Genomic DNA, 21,404 nt, shown 5'->3' with positions numbered 1-21,404 from the left:
GTGCTCAGTGATCTTGAATGTTTGTTCATTCCATCTCTTTGGATGTTTCATGATATTAGAAATCCACAGCACATCCCCTGAAGGTCCAGGAGTTCAAATATGGACCAATTTCCTAGAAAACTGATTCCCTATTTGGGATACTCCAGCCCCTTGAAATTTTCCAAGACTTTAAAAGTGACTACAGATTCAGGATTTTGGAATAGGCAACCCAAGAATCAATTTTTTAAGGTCCTATAAAAACTCAATCTGAATTATTTTCATTCTGAATTTAGGATATCCTGATTTTTCTTTTCCATATTTTTTTCACAGGATTATTTTACAAATGCAAATAGAGAGTTGAAAAAAGATGCTCAGCAGGATTACCATCTAGAATATGCCATGGAAAATAGTACACACACAGTAATTGAATTTACCAGAGAACTGCATACATGTGACATAAATGACAAAAGTGTAACGGTAAGGAGTCAATGAGTGAGTAGATGCATGAATAAACTGTACATGTACAGTCATGAAATGCTTTGCAGAATAAAAAGAACAAATATTTAAACATAACCTTTGACAACAAACTTATATATTCCTTTGTAATGTTTTAGAATTCTTTTAGAAGCCATACAAAAAAATTTAGGATATAAAGTTCAATGAAGCCAATTTTTTTGTGAATCTAAATTTTTGAAGTTGTTTAAAGTGGGTATGATTTTATCCTTAGAGGCTTCTAGCTTCTCTCTGTAAAGTTTGAAAATAGACAAAAGGTTGGAAGAGAAATGTATTATACAAGAGAGAATGGTGATAGTGAATATTAGGGTATGATTCATCTGACTTGTAACTGGTTCATTTTGGTAAATTTCTAAAATCAAGATAAGTAGACTGATTAAAATTGCCTATTGATATATTATACAAGGTTTCTTATTGTCAGACTATATGCAAATATTAATACCTTCATGCATATGCAGATTAGATATTTAGAGGGTCTGTAATTCATGTGGTACTCTAGAAGTTTCCATGAATTTCTTGGATCAATTTCATTTTGTATAAGCCAATAAAACTATCTTTTTTTTATTTGGTAAAGCAAATTTTTAACAATGGGAATGTAGAAGTCTGAAGCAATTTTGATTAACATTCAGCATAAAGAGTAAAAGAGTAAAAGAAAACACATGCAAAGACATGGATCATGTTTTATGTAATATACAGTGCAATTATGCTTTAACTGGTCAGATAATTATGGTTCTTTGACTTATTAAGAAAGAATATAGCTCTCAAAATAAATAATTTTTCCTCTATTATTTTAAAATTCTTATTAATGAAGATCTGGCAAAGACACTTTTATCTGTGAGAGGACTGAATAATTTCTTTATACCCAACAAACTCTGTACACTCTTTGGGCAATCTCTTTTGGTTCCTAAATGGAAACCAATTTCACCTGACAGTACTTTCCCTAGTTGGGATATCCCCATCCCTTGGGAATTCCCAGGATTCATAAAATGACCATAGATAGATTCTAGGATAATAAACAAACCCAGAATCAGAAATCCTGCTTGCACTTGCACTTTCTGTAATTCATACATGTGACTGAGCCTAGAGCCAGGGAAAAATCTATCATGAAAGTAAAAGTCCTGACCTGGAAAATAATTTTAATTTTAATTTTATTTATTGTTTTTCCTTAAAATGCTCATGGCATTTGGACAAATCTGAATTTTTCCAAATTCCTGCTGCTTAACAAGAAAATTTGGTTGGTAACTACTAGTTGCTAGTTTGGAGTTTTAACATGGATTAGATTTATTATTGCCATATGCATGAAAACATAGCTATAGTACTAAGTAAACTGCCCTTTGCTTGATTTGGAAGAAATCGTTGAGACAATTTGTGTTGAGAGAGATGATTTCTTCCAAACAGAAACTCATTTATTTAGATACTCAATGACTTAATCAAATTTACACAACTAGTGTTAGAGACCATATTGTGAACTCCAAATGTCATTACTCTCTTTTCTCTACTTCTGTATCCTGCTTTAAATAGAGTTCTTTAAACTCAGCTCAGTGGTAAGGGAAGTGTTCTCCTGAGACATAACCGTGCCCGTGTCTGATCACCAGGAGAGCACTGTGAGGGTGATCTGGGCTTACCACCATGAAGACATGGGCGGAACTGGTCCCAAGTACCATGCCTCCAATCGTGGCACCAAGAGTCTGCGGTTATTGAACCCGGAAAAAACTAGTGTATCATCTACACCCATACCATATTTTGACCTGGTCAATCAGGACGTAAGTTTTTTCAGGTTTTATGCTCATAAGGGTGGGTTTATTGAAAGTGTTTCAGGGTTTTTACTTATGTTGTCTTTAATAGCATATCAATAGAATGTGACTTTATATTCTCCTCCCCTTTTTATGAAGACAGGTTCCCATCCCAAACAAAGGTACAACATATTGGTGCCAAATGTTTAAGATTCCTGTGTTCCAGGAAAAGCATCATGTAATAAAGGTATGTGACTCACACACAGGCTAACTGTGCAAATGGAGAAAAAATTATTGTTCTTAAAATGAAAGCAAAAAAGAAATGATTTTCATTATGTAAAAGTTTTTTTAAAGAGGGAAGAACCAATTTAACTGATTGATACTCTGTTAAAAGTCACTGACTAATTTTGCATGTTAAAACTTTGGGGATGCATTTGAACACCTCTAGCTATTTATTAGGCAACAGTTCTACAGTTGGAATTACTGGAGTTGCAGTTTAAAGTCATATATTTACATATTGAAAAATTTTATCTGGTAATATATTTACATATTGATACATTTTTTTCCCACCAATATTGTTTGGGAGTGTCAACTTCATTGTAAATACTGGATAGAAATAATTGTCACAATATATTTTTGAAAACAGGAAAACAAGAAAATTAATACATTTCTATGGATTAAAAAATACAGAATTGAGTGCTAAATAAGTCCAGTTAGCCTATGGCATCTAATTCTCTCACCTTCCCCAAGATTGGTCTCTCAAAACTTTTGCATCATTCAAAAATTTGTTTTGAATGAACAAATACATTGAAACATGTGCAGGTCCTCCGCTCTGTGCGAGGAATTGTTTGGCAGTTCCTTAGAAGCTGGAGATATGATCCAGGGTTTCAAAGAACCTTCAGTGGAAGACGTGACCAAGACACAAGAAAGAATAAGATAGAATTAAACAGTACATACAAAATACTCAAAACATTCAGAAGACCAGACATTCCTGGCTTTTTATCAGCTGCAGATTCTGTAACAAAGCAGTGTAGATGGGACAAAGAAGCAGATTCTAGAATCTGGAATCTAGAGGGCAATGTGTGGGTTTGACTTGCATGTGGATTCTGTGTCCTCTTGGGTAAGTCACTCTGGGGTATTTCTGTGGACCCTGATTTCCTCATCTGTAAAAGGTCATGACATCTTCCCCAGCAGCCTCAAAGCATTTTGGCAGAGACGGAAGCACTGAGTACATTCCATAATTTGTTAATTGCTAATACATGTGTCTAGTGGCACAGATCTACCTTTTGTTTATAGAATAATTCATAACTTAGGCAAGAAGAGCAGGTTGAGGGAATATTTACTGAATTAGTAAGCAGTATTTGTGTAACATTTTTACAATCAGAAGACTTAACCAATAATGTGACTGCAGATGAGCCATTTACCTTGTGCAATGTTATTTTCTGTTTCTTGCACCAGAGAAAGGGATGCAAATTCTAGTCTTACATAACATATAGTCTAAGGCCTTCCCTTATATCAATGAAAACTCCTTCTCGGAAAAGAAAAGGTTATATTTACCTACACTGTGTGTCGTATATTATTGTGTATCATTTGCAATAAATTTAATTAGAACCTGGCTTAAGGGACAAATATAGAAGTATAGGTTCAGAAATGAAAGCAAATGTTTCACAAAATAGGTCCTTGATTCATACTTTTGGGCTCACATTGCTATCTTCACTGGGTATCAAGAGGGATCTCAGTGACTTGAAAGGCTTTCGAGCATTTTCTCCTGTGGTTGGAGATCTGTAAAATGAGAAAAGCTTTTACCCTGAGCAGTAGGTGATTTGAGGGAGTAGCTGTAGGTCTCCGAGAGGATACTTATGCAAACTTTTGTTATTCCAGAGGCAGAGAATTGGTGGCTAAAATTAAAATTCTGCTATTACTTAAGAATACCGCTTACAAAATAGAGTCTTGAATCTGTGCTAAACCCTGAAGATTTTAAGGGTCATTAAGTGTTATGAGACATTTAACTCAAAAATGAATTCTAATAGGATAATACACACACACACACACACACACACACACACACACACACACACACACACAAGGGTCATTAAGGGTCATTAAGTGTTACGAGACATTTAGCTCAAAAATGAATTCAGATAGGATAATACACACACACACACACACACACACACACACACACACACACACACACACACACACACACACACACACATTCCAAAACCCAAAACAGAGAAAGCTCTACTGGGAAAATAAATTCAAAACATGTAGGTTGCATAAATTTTGACACCATCTTTCAAAAACAGTTTTAATTCACAGCTTATGCCAATCGTACAATAAAATTTTAATGTTTCTAATTTCTAGATTTAATACAGCTACAACTTACCTGAAGAAATTACCTAATTTTCATTCTCCTTTCCTTAGGAGAGATGATTTCTAATAATTCAGGAAAAATATATGTTTTTCATAGATTCAAAAACTGTATTTTGAAAAGCTATCAGCCAAGTGCTTCCACTTACTGTTTATGTCCCACAAGTCACTGTATCACAAAGCCCCAGTTCTTCTCTGATGTAAACAAAAATTACTTTCTTAGAAAAAAGATCATTGCTTTTATATTTCATTACGTTGTGTGTTATTAGCAGTGAGTTTTAAGAATATGTTCATCACATTGTGTGTGAAATCACTTTTGTTGTCTGGACTCTATTTGAAGCAAAGAAAAAGTTTGTAATTTCAGCTTTAGTGTTAGTAATATGGCCCAATATACATTTCATAATTGTCATAACTACAAAACTAAACAGATAAAATATATCAATGGTTTGGTCATTTTTATTTTATTTATTTTTTATTTATTTTTTTTACTTATTAATATATTTATTAAGAACGACTAAAATTAAAAATATTAATTACACTTTAACTTAAATTTGAATCATGCAATGATAAAATTTACTACTAAAGGGAACAAATAAAAAGATGAATAGTTACTAATTATAAACTAATAAAGATAAATAGTTTCATATGCAGGAAAGAAGGGATTATGGTGAAAATTTTTAATGGTTCCAATTCACTTGAAATTCTAATTTATCAATTTGTATTTTGTGTAAAATTATTTAAAATTATGACTGTAAAATGTTTGTATTGTTAGATGACAGCCCATCATTTCAAGACATATGGAGATTGTAAGCAAGAAAATTCTTGGTAATTTATATTAAAACCAAACTTCTTATATGGGATCATCTCTGTGTTTTCCTTTTGAGACTCACTCTCTAGCCCGTCTCTCCATATTTGAACATGACTCTATTTAAGCTTTACCAAATGTATAACTTTACCCCACATTACAAGTTTTTTGGAGAAAGTGATTCTTCCCGCTTTCTTCAGGCAGTAGTAGTGTCATCATCACCAAACAGTAATGGCTGGATAGACTCTACTAGAAGCTGGGGATATCAGTGGGCTTAACCCACTGCTTTTTTTGAGAAGCTTTTGTTGCCAGGGAATTCTCCTGATACAGAAACTCAACTCCTAACTCATTTGTTTAAACATGATTATGTCTCATTCAATTTTTTTTTATGGCAACTTTTAAAAAATTTTTTATTAAGGCATCATTGATATACAATCTTACGAAGGTTTCACATGAGCAACCTTGTGGTTACTACATTCACCCATATTATCAAGTCCCCACCCCACACCCCATTGCAGTCACTGTCCATTCAGTGTAGTAAGATGCTATAGAGTCACTACTTGTCTTCTCTGTGCTATACTGCCTTTTCTGTGACCCCCGTACATTACGTGTGCTAATCATAATGCCCTTTAATCCCCTTCTCCCTTCCTGCCTCCCCACCCCCTTCCCTTTGGTAACTGCTAGTCCCTTCTAGGAGTCTGTGAGTGCTGCTGTTTTGTTCCTTTAGTTTTACTTTGTTGTTATACTCCACAATGAGTGAAATCATTTGGTACTTGTCTTTCTCCACCTGACTTATTTCACTGAGCAAAATACCCTCTAGCTCCACCGGTGTTGTTGAAATGGTAGGATTTGTTTTCTTCTTATGGCTGAATAATATTCCATGGTGTTTATGTACCACATCTTTATCTGTTCATCTACTGATGGACACTTAGGTTGCTTCTATTTCTTGGCTATTGTAAATAGTGCTGCAATAAACATAGGAGTGCATATGTCTTTTTAAAATTGGGCTCCTGCATTCTTTTTTTGTTTTTTTTTATGGATTTCAATTCTTTTTTTTTAAATTTTTTTATTTTGGTATCATTGATGTACAATTACATGAGCAACATTATGGTTACTAGACTCCCTCCCTCCGCATACCCCATTACAGTCACTGTCCATCAGCATAGTAATATGCTATAGAATCATTACTTGTCTTCTGTGTGCTATACTGCCTTCCTTGTGCCTGCACCCCCCTACATTATGTGTGCTAATCGTAATGCCCCTTAATCCCCTTATCTCTCCCTTCGCACCCACCCTCCCCATTCCCTTTCCCTTTGGTAACTGTTAGTCCATTCTTGGGTTCTGTGAGTCTGTTGCTGTTTTGTTCCTTCAGTTTTTTTCTTTGTTCTTATATTCCACAGATGAGTGAAATCATTTGATACTTGTCTTTCTCTGCCTGACTTATTTCACAGAGCATTATACCCTCTAGCTCCATCCATGTTGTTGCAAATGGTAGTATTTGTTTTCTTCTTATGGCTGAATAATATTCCATTGTGTATATGTACCACATCTTCTTTATCCATTCATCTACTGATGGACACTTAGGTTGCTCCACTTTCTGGCTATTGTAAATAGTGCTGTGATAAACATAGGGGTGCATATGTCTTTTTGAAACTGGGAAACTGCATTGTTATGGTAAATTCCTAGGAGTGGAATTCCTGGGTCAAATAGTATTTCTATTTTGAGTTTTTTGAGGAACCTCCATACTGCTTTCCACAATGGTTGAACTAATTTACATTCCCACCAGCAGCGTAGGAGAGTTCCCATTTCTCCACATCCTCGCTAACATTTGTTGTTGTTTGTCTTTTGAATGTTGGCCATCCTAACTGGTGTGAGGTGATATCTCATTGTGGTTTTAATTTGCATTTGTTTGATGATTAGTGACATGGAGCATCTTTTCATGTGTCTGTTGGCCATCTGAAATTCTTCTTTGGAAATTAGTTTGCTGAGGTGTGTGAGCTCTTTATATATTTTGGATGTCAACCCCTTATCAAATATGTCATTTATGAATATATTCTCCCATACTGCAGGATGTCTTTTTGTTCTACTGATGGTGTCCTTTGCTGTACAAAAGCTTTTTAGTTTGATACAGTCCTACTTGTTCATTTTTGCTTTTATTTCCCTTGCCTGGAAAGATATGTTCATGAAGAAGTTGCTCATGTTTATGTCCAAGAGATTTTTAGCTATGTTTTTTCCTAAGAGTTTTATGGTTTCCTGGCTTACATTCAGATCTTTGATCCATTTTGAGTTTACTGTTGTGTACAGGGTTAGACAATAATCCAGTTTCATTCTCTTACATGTAGCTATCCAGTTTGCCAACACCACCAGCCTTTGAAGAGGCTGTCATTTCCCCATTGCATGTCCATGGCTCCTTTATTGTATATTAATTGACCATATATGCTTGGGTTAATATCTGGACTCTCTATTCTGTTCTACTGATCTATGGATCTGTTCTTGTGCCAGTACCAAATTGTCTTGATTACTGTGGTGTCTTATTCAATTTAATAAATAGTTGCTGATGGCCAGTTATGTTAAAGAGAATTAAAAACAAAAACAACCTGACTGAATCATCATCCTTTAGTCATCTTGCCTAAAAGGATCAGCTTTTCCATAGGGGGTCAGTAAGCCTGGTGGTAGAAAATATGGGTTCTGTGCTCTGATGATCCAGATTTAAAGCCTTTCTTTCCATTATGTAAAAGTTATTAGTCACCCAGAGCTCAATTTTATCATTTAAATGGGAATGACACCTTCCCTATGAGATTGTTTAGACTGAAGATTAAATAGGGTTTTTCTTTTCAATTTTATTAGCACTTAGCACAATACCTGACACATAGAAAACTCTTAATAAGCCCAACTGTTATTATCAGACCATTTATTTTCAATGTTGCTCTCTGAATGACTTTTCACTGGCAACTGCTATTTAGTGATGAGGCCCAGAAGAGGACAGAGAGTCATACTAAAAGACTGACCACTGCTGAGTTTTAAGAGAGGGTCACTTACTTGTGTGACCTCATGCATATTATTTACTACCTAGTGCCTTAGTTTTATCATCTAGAAAGTGGGTATAGTAGTTCTCAACCAAGAGGGCTGTTTTGATTATTAAGTAAATCAAAGGAGTTTAGTATTTTTAAAGTATTTATAACAGTTCCTGGCACATAGTGTTTGTCAAGCAAATATCACTAGCAGCACACAATTGCTAATCTGTTGATCATCTTGTTAGGTTTCTGGGTTGCTGAGGGAAACTAAACCAGCCCTCCTTCTAGACAGTCAGAGTTTTAAATAAAGACCTAGATTTTTCACTCATTTCATGTAGGGAGACCACCTTGAAAACTTCCTGCCAGAGAGATGTGAAGCTGAGGTGAACAAAAAAACAAACGATGGTCATTCTCTTCATCAATAGACACAGGAAGGGAGAGGCCAAGCTTTATTCTTAACTACTGAACAGAGTATCTTGCTTGCCATGAAATTAGGCGTGGCTGTTCTTCTGTTGGTGGCCTTCATAAATCTGAATGATTTAATTCAGGAGAATGTTTCCTAGGACAAGAAAATCTAGGAATAATTGACATTAAACCACCATGAAATATCCTTGAGGCCAGAGTACTGTATAACCATGCAATAGTCCTTCAAAAATGGATTTTCCCATCCTGGGCACATAGCGTGAACATTTGGCTTCATGTACTGTGTTCAATAAAGATCGCTGCTCAGTTTCCCTATTAAGTTCATGCCTTCCTTTCTGAATAAAAGGCCACCAACAAATGGGAACTTTAGCACTAACACATTCTGAAATATCAAGCATGATACAGGGTTTCTATTTCTGAAAATGTGTAAAACATCAGGACCAAATTTAGTAAATTGTGGGAATTCTCAGTGTGAAGCAATATGATTTGACAACTATCTCTGTTCTCTGCCAGTATATTTTCTTCCTTTTTTTTTTCCTGAAATGATATTTCAAAACATATTTTCCTTGATGTGATTTTTCTTTCCCTGATGGAAATAGTATTTTGGTTTGTCATCAGGTTACATTCCCACAGACTCTCCGCTTTAGTTCTCAGTCCCGGGTTCACCTTCTAGTTCACTTAAACTCGCAGGTGTTCGGTATTGACTTGACTGAAGGGTTTGTATTTTCACCCAATACAGTCCCGCTCTACAGGACATTTTGGCTTACTAATGTTTCTCTTTTATCTTTTACTAATTTAAACACATTTCCTAAAAGCAAATGTTTGGATCTTTAGATAGTTCTATTCACTATGTGAAAGAAATTCACTTTGAAAGTCTGCCTCATGTGAAAATTCTTCCCATTCCTTTTAAATATTTTGCAACAGTCTATTTGGTCACTAAATTCTTAATACCAAAGCATTGACACTAGCACTCCTGGATTTTGTCTTTGGTTGACAAAACGGATGTTTCTTGGTCTAGAAAAAAAATATTTATAAAGTCGTAAGAATCCTCTTCATTGGGAATTTGTCATCCAAAGTTTATAAAGACCAAAATAATTTTACCTGTATACCCAAGTATATCTGAACTTTTACATCTCTTTTATCTACTAGAGAACAGATGAAAACACTTGGACATTTACTGTGGCTGAAGCTGTAATTTTGTACAGAAAAATGTTGGTAGGAACACTGTCCCTAACAATAATGAGCCGATTGAAATTAACACGTTTTAAGGATTGTTGACTAGATTGCTCAGGGTTGCAAAGTTCTTTCTAGATCCTCTTGGGTTCCACCTACTTCACAGAAACACTGGAGACTGTCTAGCTACATGGGTGTTCTTAAAAGCCACTTGAAAGTACAAGGTAATTGAATTCACTTTGAAAGCATGTCTTTTCATGGAAGTGATTTATTGCCAACTCTGTCCCTAATTAGCTTTCTGACCCAAGAGAAAGTATTTAACCTTGCCCTCAGATTCCTTGTCTGTAAGATAAAGGGATTGGACTGGAGGATTTCAATTGGCTCTTTTACTTCTAAATATCTATGATTTGCTAAAAACTAAAAGTGAATTCTGTGCTGGGGTTTGGATATCCTGTTTGAGTTCCTGATAGGCTTGCCTCTCTTTATTCCTGAGCATGCCCAGGTGAATATGCCTAGGCTCCCACTACCTCCCTTAAAGTCACCTTCTCTAGTCCCTTAGGTATGGACTGTCATAGCATATATTCTGAGGCTTAGGTTTCTATCCAGAAATGGGGATTATGACAGTACTTGTCTCAAATGGCAACTATCATTATCAAATGAGACAGTATCTGTCAAGTTCTTATATGTTTGGCATATATCAGATAGCTCAGTAAGTATGAGCCATATTCCCAACTTACACTGGTTTTCAGGTACCTCTAAATTTTGGAAATGATCTAAATGAGATAAATCTAAATAAGTATATAAACCTAAATCTTGGAAATAAAGATAGAAATTAAGGGTGTCAGTGTGAGCAAGGCTCGTAGTTGCTACAGAGTGGAGTGTGGCCTCTGGAGATGGGTTGGGGTTGAAGTCTAACTGTGTTTTCCATTAGCTTAATGACCTTGGGCAAACTAAACTCTCAGTGTTTGCATCTTCATTTGTTAATTAGGAAAAATAATTTCCAGGGAAGATGAAATGAAGACCTGAAAACACCTGTTTCATAATAGGCTCAAAATTGCCTGTTTTCTCCTCTTGAGGGGGATTATAGAGATGGACAACTAAAACATTTAGTATTTTCTCATACTTATAGTCAGGGCTGTACTGAAGCCATGGTAAGAAGTCAGTCTTTGTTTTATTTTGAAGAAAAGATTCCCTGGGCATTAGATTTCATAGCTTGATTCCATTATTCTAAACCAAATGAAATTTAAGCTAATTTCCTCCTGTTCTCATCTAAGTAAGGATAAAACCCAGCTGGTGACTATCCTCTGGGAAATATTCTTTCACATTCTTAGGTCACCCATTAGCCCTCTATTCTATAGCCTTAAATAATGCCATTTTCAACACATGTAAAAAGATACTTTTCTTTGTCATTCTACCACTTAAGTCTATCCCCAATCTAGTAGGACTTTTTTAAGTAATCCAGAGTTGGATGATAAAATTAAAGAGTACTAACACATTTATTGGCTATAAAAATTAGTAAATAATTAAATTTACAGCACTTTCATTGAAAGAATACTAAGATATTTATGTTGAAGTCTAGATGTTAGTGACACAGTAGAATTAAGAAGCATGCTAATGTTAAAATAAAAGTGACTTTATTTATATGCAGGGAAATATGCAGATAAAATATCAACCTTTTTTTTCTACTTTTAAATACATCATATTGCTATATTTTCACAGCCTCCCATGAAGTAAGTTGAATTATCACCACTTTTCAGATGAACACACTGAGGCATAGTGTGCATAAGTGACTTGCTTAACCATTATTACACAAATTCTATGAAGCAGAGCCAAGATTGAACATAGATCTTCCTAGCAAAACTAGTGGACCCTTCTCTGTACAATTCGACTAGCCCAAGCCTTATGATTTTCTAGGTGATATATATGCTACCATGTAAATTAATTTGTGTGAGAAATGTCTGATAGCTTGTATCCAGCGATGGGACCTTTGAGTCAGTTTCTCAGAACCCAGGCTACAGGATCAGTGCATAGACCAAAGGCTGCATGAGCAAATCCCACCAGAACCTTCCAGAGGTATTAGTTGAAAGGTCCTGGAGACTGACTTAGACCTAGTCGGATAGCATTTGAGTACACAGAGGTCTGCTGTTTTCACTGTTGGGGGTTGGAAATGCTCATTAACAAGGGATGACACATATAAAATTTCGTTTGTGATTTAAGAGGTCATTTAAATAACATTAGAGTTAAGATAATTAGGCAAAAGGTTATGCCCATGGCTACAAAAAGGCCCAGAATGTGAAACCTCAGAGATGGTGTTAGGGAGAAAGGAATTGAAAATAATGCCAGTGGAAATAAGGGAGTCCACTAATCTCATTAGACATATCTTGTAGCATAAGGATCATTGGAAACAAACCCTTTTGTTTGTTTGTTTCAGCTGAGGTACAGTCCTCTTTGAGTCAAGTGAAAATAACGGTAATGGTCTATTTTATTCCCCTTCACTGAACAGTCTACAAAAGAGACTTGTGAAAAGAAATACTAACCTTTTTTAATTTGGATGATGAATTTATGGCAAAATGCCTAGGAAAAAAGTACCCCTAAATCAAGAAGAGCAAGGTCACTCGAGAGAGAACTAGAAGAGTTGGCACCTTAGAGTAGCCTAAGAAACAGACTGAGTGTGGGTTCCAGTCCTGCACTAACAGTTGATCAGCTGGAAGCTGATGGGGCTGCACCACACTGCTTCTCGAGATTGACTTCGTGTTAGTAACACAGTTCCAAGACTGTAAATCTGAGTATAACTGAGAGGTTGGTCTAAGTGATCTTTAACCTTTTGGTTTCTATGACTTTAGTTAAGTATTGAAACTGACAAACCTGGTTGCTTATAAGATAAATGTATAAACTTGATACATTTATAAAATTTATAAAAGAAACTGTAATAAAGATTGTCCTAAAACGTTGGAAAATAAATGGAGATAGAAGGGAGGGAGTTGGGGACTTTGGCCAGTGTTTACATTATTCAGTTAGATGCTTATTTATATGCTGAATATTCCATGTAAACTCTTCTCTCAGGATGGGGGAAGAGAGGGTATAGATACCAAACCTGCCAAAACTGACTAGTTCCAACGTGGAGGAGAAGTTGACCCTGACTTCAACTCAAAGTACATTATATGCTCATTAGCATTAAAAAAAATCACTCTCCTTAGCACCATGACAGTACCTAGGAAGACAAAAAGGACGAAAAGAGGGTGTCACTCTATTTCCCAGAAATCCCCTCCTTATTCTGAGAAAACCCCACCTAACCTGATAAATATGCCACTCCTGCTTATGCTCCAGCTCTAAGACCACCCAGCCTGAACCCCACTGTGCTGCTCGTCTCTGGAGCAGGCCCACACTCCCTTCTTTAGTGTGTATTTTGCTTTATTAAACTACTCTTTGCTTGAAAAAAAAAAAGAAAAAGAGAGGAAATGGAGATAATTTCTGCATGTGTTCCCATACGATATAATATGCCAATTTTATTTTGATGCCTGTTTTCAATGTAAAAAATTACATACTTATCAAAACAGATGACATCCAGTATTTCCTTTTTGGTGCAACAATTAATTTTTTAATAGCTTTTATGAATGGAGCTTTTAGTAATGAGCAGAAAAATTATATATGTAGTAGAAACTCACTTTAAATACATAAGATATTTACCTTCAAGTTTCTAAAACTCATTAATCAAAGGCTAGTTTTATACAACACTAATCAAGTTATAAAAGCCTGCACAGTTGTATTCTTTAAAATACCAAGCTTCTCTTGGTACATTTAAAATAAATGTATTCTGTATCAAAAATTCAGGTTATACATAAAAGCTTAATAATATATCTGTTTTATCAAGAAAAATATTACACTCACATATCAAAAATGCTATGGTTGAATCGCTCTACACTAAGTCATTTTCCTTGATTCAAAACCTAGAGTGCACATTAGAATCATCTGAATAAAATCTTTAAGGATGGATTCTAGGCTCTTATGTGGGTTGTAGTTGTTAACTGTTGTGTGGAAAAGTTCCCCAAGTGATCTTGATATAAATTCCCTGGTTGACAATTGCTGTTTTGCATTTATAGATCTAGATTTACATTTATAAATTTGTAACTTAAAAATATAAATCTATATTTATGAGACTGTATTTAAGTTATAGCACTTAGCAAAGTACCCTTTTTATTAAGTAGCATCAGTGTCTATTTTTATAATATATGGTTGTAAAAATACTGTAAAAAGTAAACACACATCAAACATCTACATTGAAATGCACTGTTAGTTGTCTGCACATGAAGACGATTTAAGCAGTTTATAGTTTTGAGGTAGTTCATTCCTTGATGCATTGCATATTTCTCTGTGGAAGTGGAAAGGCAAGAACACCAGCTGTTTCCTGGAACCGCAGCTGAATTTCATTATAAAATTTCAACATGAACTAATTCAGATATAAGGGATACTTTCTTCCATGAAGAGTGAAGATTTATGGTCTAGTGAAATATATACATGAAAGTTAACTCTATACATTAATGTGTATAATGTAATGGACCTGCTTTAGAAACTGTATATACCAAAGGCCACCTTGCTGATTTTAATGCATTCCATTGTCAGTAAAGAGAGATCTTTCCATCATCGAAATCTCACTGAATTGCTCTATGCGGAGTTTTAAATATTAAGTAAAATCAAGCCCATGTAAATAATTGTTAACGAGCATGTACATACTACCTATAGCCTCTCAGTCCTTAGCTGGGAATGAGGAAGTCCTGAGAGTATAGGAAAGGCACTTTGTGGTATGTTTCAGACATCATACGTTTATTTAATACAAGATATACTTAATCAGCTGGCAACATCCCTTTGCACTACCCTCTAAATGGCAAAGAAGAATCAGTGAATGTCTAGTGAGTGCCTGTATTTTGTCAGATATAAGGCAGTATAAGACACAGACTTTCATGCCAAGGTCCTCCTGGTCTAGATGGGGAGATGAGGTGCACACATGATAACAGAGAAACCCCAAAATGGCAAGTGAACATTGGTGTCAAACCACATAGTACAAACAATAATGTCAAAATGAAAAGAAGGCAGTGAAGGTTTGGACACCATCCCATGCCATGTGGAAAGAATAACTTGGGGAAAGTACAACTAGATAGATCTTAGGTAGGTAAGGACATAGTGAGGATGGCTAGGAGGCAACCTTTCTATTTATGTCTTTAAGTGCCAAGATAAAATTAGATAAGACAACACTAACTGGGATCATTGTACATTTTGTTGATCATCAATCCTCATAAGAAACCTAGGAAGTAGGTAGTAGTATAATCCTTGTCACAAATGAAGAAACTGAAGCCCAGAGAGGTTAAGTAATTTGCCATTGCTGATAACCTTTCTGTTTGTATAATTTTTCCTGAGAAAGTGTATTTGAAAGATAAACATGTATGAGTGCATTTGCTGATTTAGGCTCAAAACATAACTTTTAGTCCTGTGGAAAACAGTGTTCATTGACTACAAATAGGACTCTTGCTTCAGAGTTAAAAGTTCTGAAATATTGAACATTTCTGTAATGGCCTGTGTGGAAGCCCCAGCTGCTCCCACACATGAAAAAGAATACTTGCTGTTACAACCAACATCTGCCCCTCCTAGGGCCAACTAGCAGCTGCTGCCTGAACTTTAAATCCAGAGCCTAGTTATGTCGGAGTAGAATGCAGAATCCTTGCAGTAACTTGTTGTCTGGGTAACTGCATTTTTTTAGTCAGAAAATGCCTTAACCACACCAAAGCCTCTAGTATGAATTACTGAAAGAGACTGCAGTATGTGGCCTTTAGTGCCTAAATGGGGTCACTGATTTTATCGTGAATGATACTACTGTGTAGCTTTATCCCCAGGCATGAACTTAGCAATTTGACTTAATGTTAAAACTCTGGCAAGTTGAGTCATACTCTCCAAAATGCACACATATGCATATAATCATTTAGTTCTTTAAAGAAAAGCTGCAGGCAGTTCCTCGGAAGAGAACTCTGTACTTTCAGTTCCCATGGAAATGGAGGGTCTTCCCTAGAGTCGGGTCACTGTAGAGTGGCTTGATAGCTGAGTTTGTTGAATGTCCATTCCCATTGTCAAGGGCAGTCACGTTTTCTTAACAATTGTAAGTGTATGTAATGTATGTGGATTTCTTTATAGAAGAGCTTTGTATCATTTAGTGTTTTTTAATTTTACTAAATCATGAGCCTAATAAGAGATCTCAAGAGATAATTTATTTATTGCCCAAGATTTGAAAGAATATTGTTTTAAAACCATCCTCCAAAGATGTATGTTTCTCGTAATTTCTGCAATTTTCTGTAGGCTTTCTAAAATCATCTTTCTTAAGGAATTTGGGTGTTATCTCCATAATAGTTGATTTTAACTTCATGACTTCAAGGCAAAATTAGTCCTTTTGGATGGAAGCTGAATATATGTTTTTCATCACAAGGAGCAATACCATGGCCTTTTATTGAATATGCCTTTGCTTTTCTCTTTTTATGGTCTTGGTGTCTATATATAGCCATATGTAAAATGGAAATAACAATTCCTATTTTCTCCTAAACAGTATTTGTTTGTTTATCATGTACCAGATATTATGCTTTACTTAACTACTTATGCCATTTTGCAGATGAGGAGACTGAGCTCAGCAAAATTAGACAAATTTCCTAATGTCACAGAGCACTTATTGTTATAACGCAGCATTCACTTACTGTAGGAGTGGGAACTTGCACCATTTACCATTACTTCTATGAGCCTGAGTTTGGAGGGCCCTGTCTTCCTGGTCACTTAGTGCTTTCCCATTCACCACTTATATCCCCAACAAAGTGACCTTGGTGACTTGGAACTTTATATTAGCAAAATGGAGATACCACCTATTCACAAGATTATTGTGTGAAAACTTATTTGAAAATGTTTTAAAGCTCCTGAGGCATGGTAGATGTGTTAATACTGTCATTATGTTAGTGACTTTGTTTTCCTTAGGCCCTCTAAGAGTTGGTTTGTGTTTGTCTAAAAAAAGACATTTATTTGCAGAAAATCAAGTCCAGTGAAAAAAAATTGCCTTTCTCCTCCAATTAATTAATTGAAACTGGGATTCAGATTTGGGTCACAGATCTCATAGTGCTGTTACTTGTGTGAATCTCATTCAACAAAATGAAATATACAACAATTTCAAGGTAAAAAATATACCTGATTTAATCCCTTTCTACTACTATGCCATCTTTTAATAATCTCTATTGAAAAAACTTTTAGAGCTTTTGAAAAAGCTGTAAATTACTTAGATGTAATTATCTAGTAATTTAGAGCAGCTGTGAAATTCATTTTGCATTCATTGACTTTTCTGAGACATTATAAAGAGGGAAAACAGTAGAATATGTTTATCCAACTGGATTTCATATGGTATATTAGTTCCTTTATAACTTGGAACTCTCTATTTCTACTATCTTTGCATTTTATTTCTGTATTCATTTTTAAGATAAAGCTTACCTAGTTCTTTAAAAACTAGCCTGACAAATGCATCTTATTTGTTATGTAGGGCAAACTCCCATTGCAATAAGCTGTGAGCTTCACAATTGAATTAAATTTACAAGGTTAGAGAACTAAGCTCTTTTTTTAATGATAAACAGGAAATGTCAGTACTCTCAGTAATATTTTCCAGTCATATAGCAAATAAAATTTTCCAACAGACTGTTGGTTCAGTCACACTATTTCGAAGTATATTTATTCCAACTGCTAAAAGGTATTTTATGGAATAATTCATTTCTTCTTCAGTTTTAATCAATAATTACATGAAATTCATATGTGATATGATGTGACCCTGCCTGACCTTTAAAAATCTTGAAAAGAGATCCCAACTATTACATTTTTAATCCCTCATTGTTTGAAAGATTAAAGAGTTTGTTTTTACACTGTTACTCATGAGAACACTTAGGACTTTTTTCCCTTATTCGTTTTGTATGATGTCTGTGTCTACCTGTGCTGATTTAACACAAAGTTTGAAAACTGCATTAAATTAAGTGACTGGATGTTCTTATTTTATTTTAACTTAAATGCTGGCAATTTTAAAAAAATATTTTGTAACGTGGAGACTTGTTTCATTTCAATGTAGCATATACTTGCTACAACAACAAAAAAAGTGAATAGCTTATAAAAGAAATAATAGTGTTCCCCCTCCTCCAAATTCCACTTCCTGAGATAATTAATGTTAACAGATTTATTTGTATCCTTCTATAACTTTTTGCTAAGAAAACACAAAGTTATATAGGATTTTATTTAATCTCCCTTCTTTATGAAAGTGATAGTAGGATCACCATATATGTATATATATTACTTTGAAATTTGCTTTTTCAAATTAACTTGTCATTACAAGTCAAAACATAACAATGCATTCATTTGAACATTTATACAGTTAAATCTGCTAATATGTATAGAAGAATTTTCGCAACTATCCACAATCAATGCACATTCAAGGTGATTTAATTTTTTTGCTGCTATAAACATCGGCTCCATAAATATTCTTGTAAGGATACCTTATGTCTTAGTGGTTCACTTCTGTAGGATAGATTCCTAAATACATTGAGTAAAGGTTATATGCATTCTAAATTCTAATATACTCATCAGATTACTTTCTAAAATTCACATACTAGCAATGCTAGCAATGTGTGCATATTTCCTCATTCCCTCTCAAGTACTGGATATTTCAGTCTTTTAAGTTGCTTGTCTACTGGTGGGTAAACACTCATATTTATGTTTGCTTTGACTTGCTTTTGACAGACTACCAGTGAGACAGATGCTCTTTTTATTTATATTTCCTTTTCAGTGAATTTGCTGTTCAACACTTTACAATTCCTTTAAAAAAAATCCTTTCATTGAATTACATCCATAAAAGTGCACAAACACTAGTATAAAATTCATTGATTTTCATAAGGTGAACTGACTCATGGAATCAGAATCAAGACCAAGAAATAGAGCATTACCAGCTCCCCCAAAGTGACCCTCAAGACTATTTCCAGGTACTTTCTCCAGACATAACCACTATTCCGACTTTGATCACTATTAATTTTGCCTATTTTGAACTTTCTGTGAGAGAAGCAGACAGTAGTACTCTTTTGTGTCTGGCTTCTTTTCCTCAAAATGATGTGTGAGTCAGCCTTGCTGGTGCCTGAGAAAAGAACATGTTCATTTTCATCTTTGTACAGTGTTTACCTGTATGCATATACCGGAATTTTTTATTCATTTGTATCAGTTATCTATTGCTGTGTACCAGACCACCCCAAAATTCAAAGGCTTTAAATAAATACACATTTATTGTAGTCTACAGAGCAGCCAGGGGATTCTTCTGTTTATTGCTTTGCTCACTCAACAGCTGTGTAACCAGCATGGGTTGTGTAGGCAGTTCTTAAATGGTGGGTGGCTCTTTGGTTGGAAGTCAGCTCTTCGTAGGCTGGTCTGGGGGCCTCAGTTGGGAGATGGGCTCTTCTTTATAGTATGTATCATGTTCTCCAAGAAGCCTAGATTGAATTTGTTCGAATGGTGGTGGCAAGGTTACAAATGAGAGAGGAGAAACTGTAAGGCCATTTGAGACCTGGTCTTGGCATTGGCACACCATTACTTTTGCCCAAGAAATACTTACAGCCTGGATACAAGACAGTTTTTCAAAGTATACAACAGTTCTATTTGCTCCATACCCTTGTAAATACTTGATATTATTAGTACTTTCCATTTTAGCCATTATAGAAGGAGTACAGTGGTATTACATGGTGTTATTTTTAATAGCTTTGCTGAGGTAGAATTGACTATAAATTGCACATATTTAAAGTGTATGATTTGATAAGTTGTGATGAATGTGTACACCTGAGATCATCTTCACAGTAAAAATAATAAGCATATCCCCCAAATTTCGTCATGACTCTGTCATCTCTTTCTTCTACTTCTTCCCGACCTCTATTGCTAATCACCCATATTCTACTTTCTGTCGCTATAGATTAGTTTTCTAGAATTTTATATAATGGAATCACCATAGAAGTACTTCTTCTTGGTCTGCTTTCTTTTACTCAGTGTAATTATTTTGAGATTTATCCACATTGTATGTTCATATCTTTTAATAGTTCATCTTTTTATTATTGGGTAGTATTCCACTGTATGGATACAGCACAATTTATTTATCCACTCATTTGATGGACATTATTTCCATTTTATGATGACTGCAGCTATATGTACATTAGGATGCTTCTAGTTATCCTATAAATACACTGAAACTTCATTTTTATCACTTTTTAAAATTTTTAAATAGTTTTATTGCCCTGTCTTCAAGTTCACCAATCTTTTCTCCTTTATTGTCTACTCTGCTCTTAATACTTACTATACCCCGTATTCCTTACTGCAGACATTGTAGTTTCAGTCTCTGAAAGTTAGATTTGAGTATTCTTAAAATATCTTTTAAGATATTTTAAGATGTTACATGTTCAGTCTTTGCTCTATCTTCTGGAACATAGGGAATCCAGTTATAATATCTGTTTTAATGCTCTTGTCTACTACTTCTATCATTTACGTGATTTCTGGGTGAGTTTGGCTTGAATTTCGTCATCATCGGTTTTACTTTCCTAATTCTTCAATGACTACTAACTTTTAGTTGGATTCCAGACATTTCAAATTTACCTTTCTGGATGCTGTGTATCATTGTATTCCTGTAAATACTCTTGAGCTTTGTCCTAGAATGTTAAGTTAGTTGGAATCAGATCTTTTGGGTCTTATTTTTAAGCTTTGTTAGGTGCTCATCATACCCACTGCAAGACAAATCCTTCTGAGTTCTTTACCTAATACTCTGTGAAGTATGATGTTTTCTTCTCTATTGGAAAAACACTCAGTTCTCTGCATTATGATATTTCTGTCATTGTTTCCTCTTATCATTCAAAGTGGTTTTTGCCTAGTCTTGGGAAGGATTTTTTAGAGTGATTATTTACCTGGATGAGGGGATCAGTAGTAAAGTACTTGAGTACTTGAGGTGAACCATCTTCAGATGGCCTGAATTCTCTGTGCATCTCTCTCGTCTCCTACATTTCATTCTGTGAACTGTAGCCTATTTAGCCTCTCTGGGCTCCCAACTCTATCGCCTCACTCAGGGAGAATGTCAGGTTCTGCCTTGGTTTACTTTTTCTATGCAATAGCCTGGAAACTCTCTCCAGGCAGTAAACTAGGGAAATCATAGGACTGATGTCTTTGTTCTAATTTCTCAGAGATCTTTTTCTTCTTTTGTCTGATGTCCACTGTCTTGAGACACTGCTAAACATAATTATTCATTAAGTGAAAATTTAAATCACATTGGATACCATGCATATGAATAGCCATATGAAAATTAAAGGGTTGGTAAGA

At 35.1% G+C, this 21,404-nt stretch overlaps 1 protein-coding gene across 1 annotated transcript in view; it reads left to right on the top strand.

The window, feature by feature from the left end:
* The window catches only part of MOXD1 (monooxygenase DBH like 1), a 79,409-nt gene that overhangs the window by 20,015 nt on the left and 37,990 nt on the right, over positions 1-21,404 (top strand). Inside the window, exons 2-4 of the mRNA XM_036994185.2 lie at positions 310-456; positions 2,088-2,255; positions 2,389-2,472. Of these exons, the coding sequence (XP_036850080.2) occupies positions 310-456; positions 2,088-2,255; positions 2,389-2,472 (399 nt within the window). The remainder of the gene's footprint in view (positions 1-309; positions 457-2,087; positions 2,256-2,388; positions 2,473-21,404) is intronic.

Source organism: Manis javanica, chromosome 13, assembly GCF_040802235.1.
Source record: "Manis javanica isolate MJ-LG chromosome 13, MJ_LKY, whole genome shotgun sequence".
Classification (NCBI taxonomy): domain Eukaryota; kingdom Metazoa; phylum Chordata; class Mammalia; order Pholidota; family Manidae; genus Manis; species Manis javanica.
This window is presented reverse-complemented; position numbering and strand designations above follow the sequence as displayed.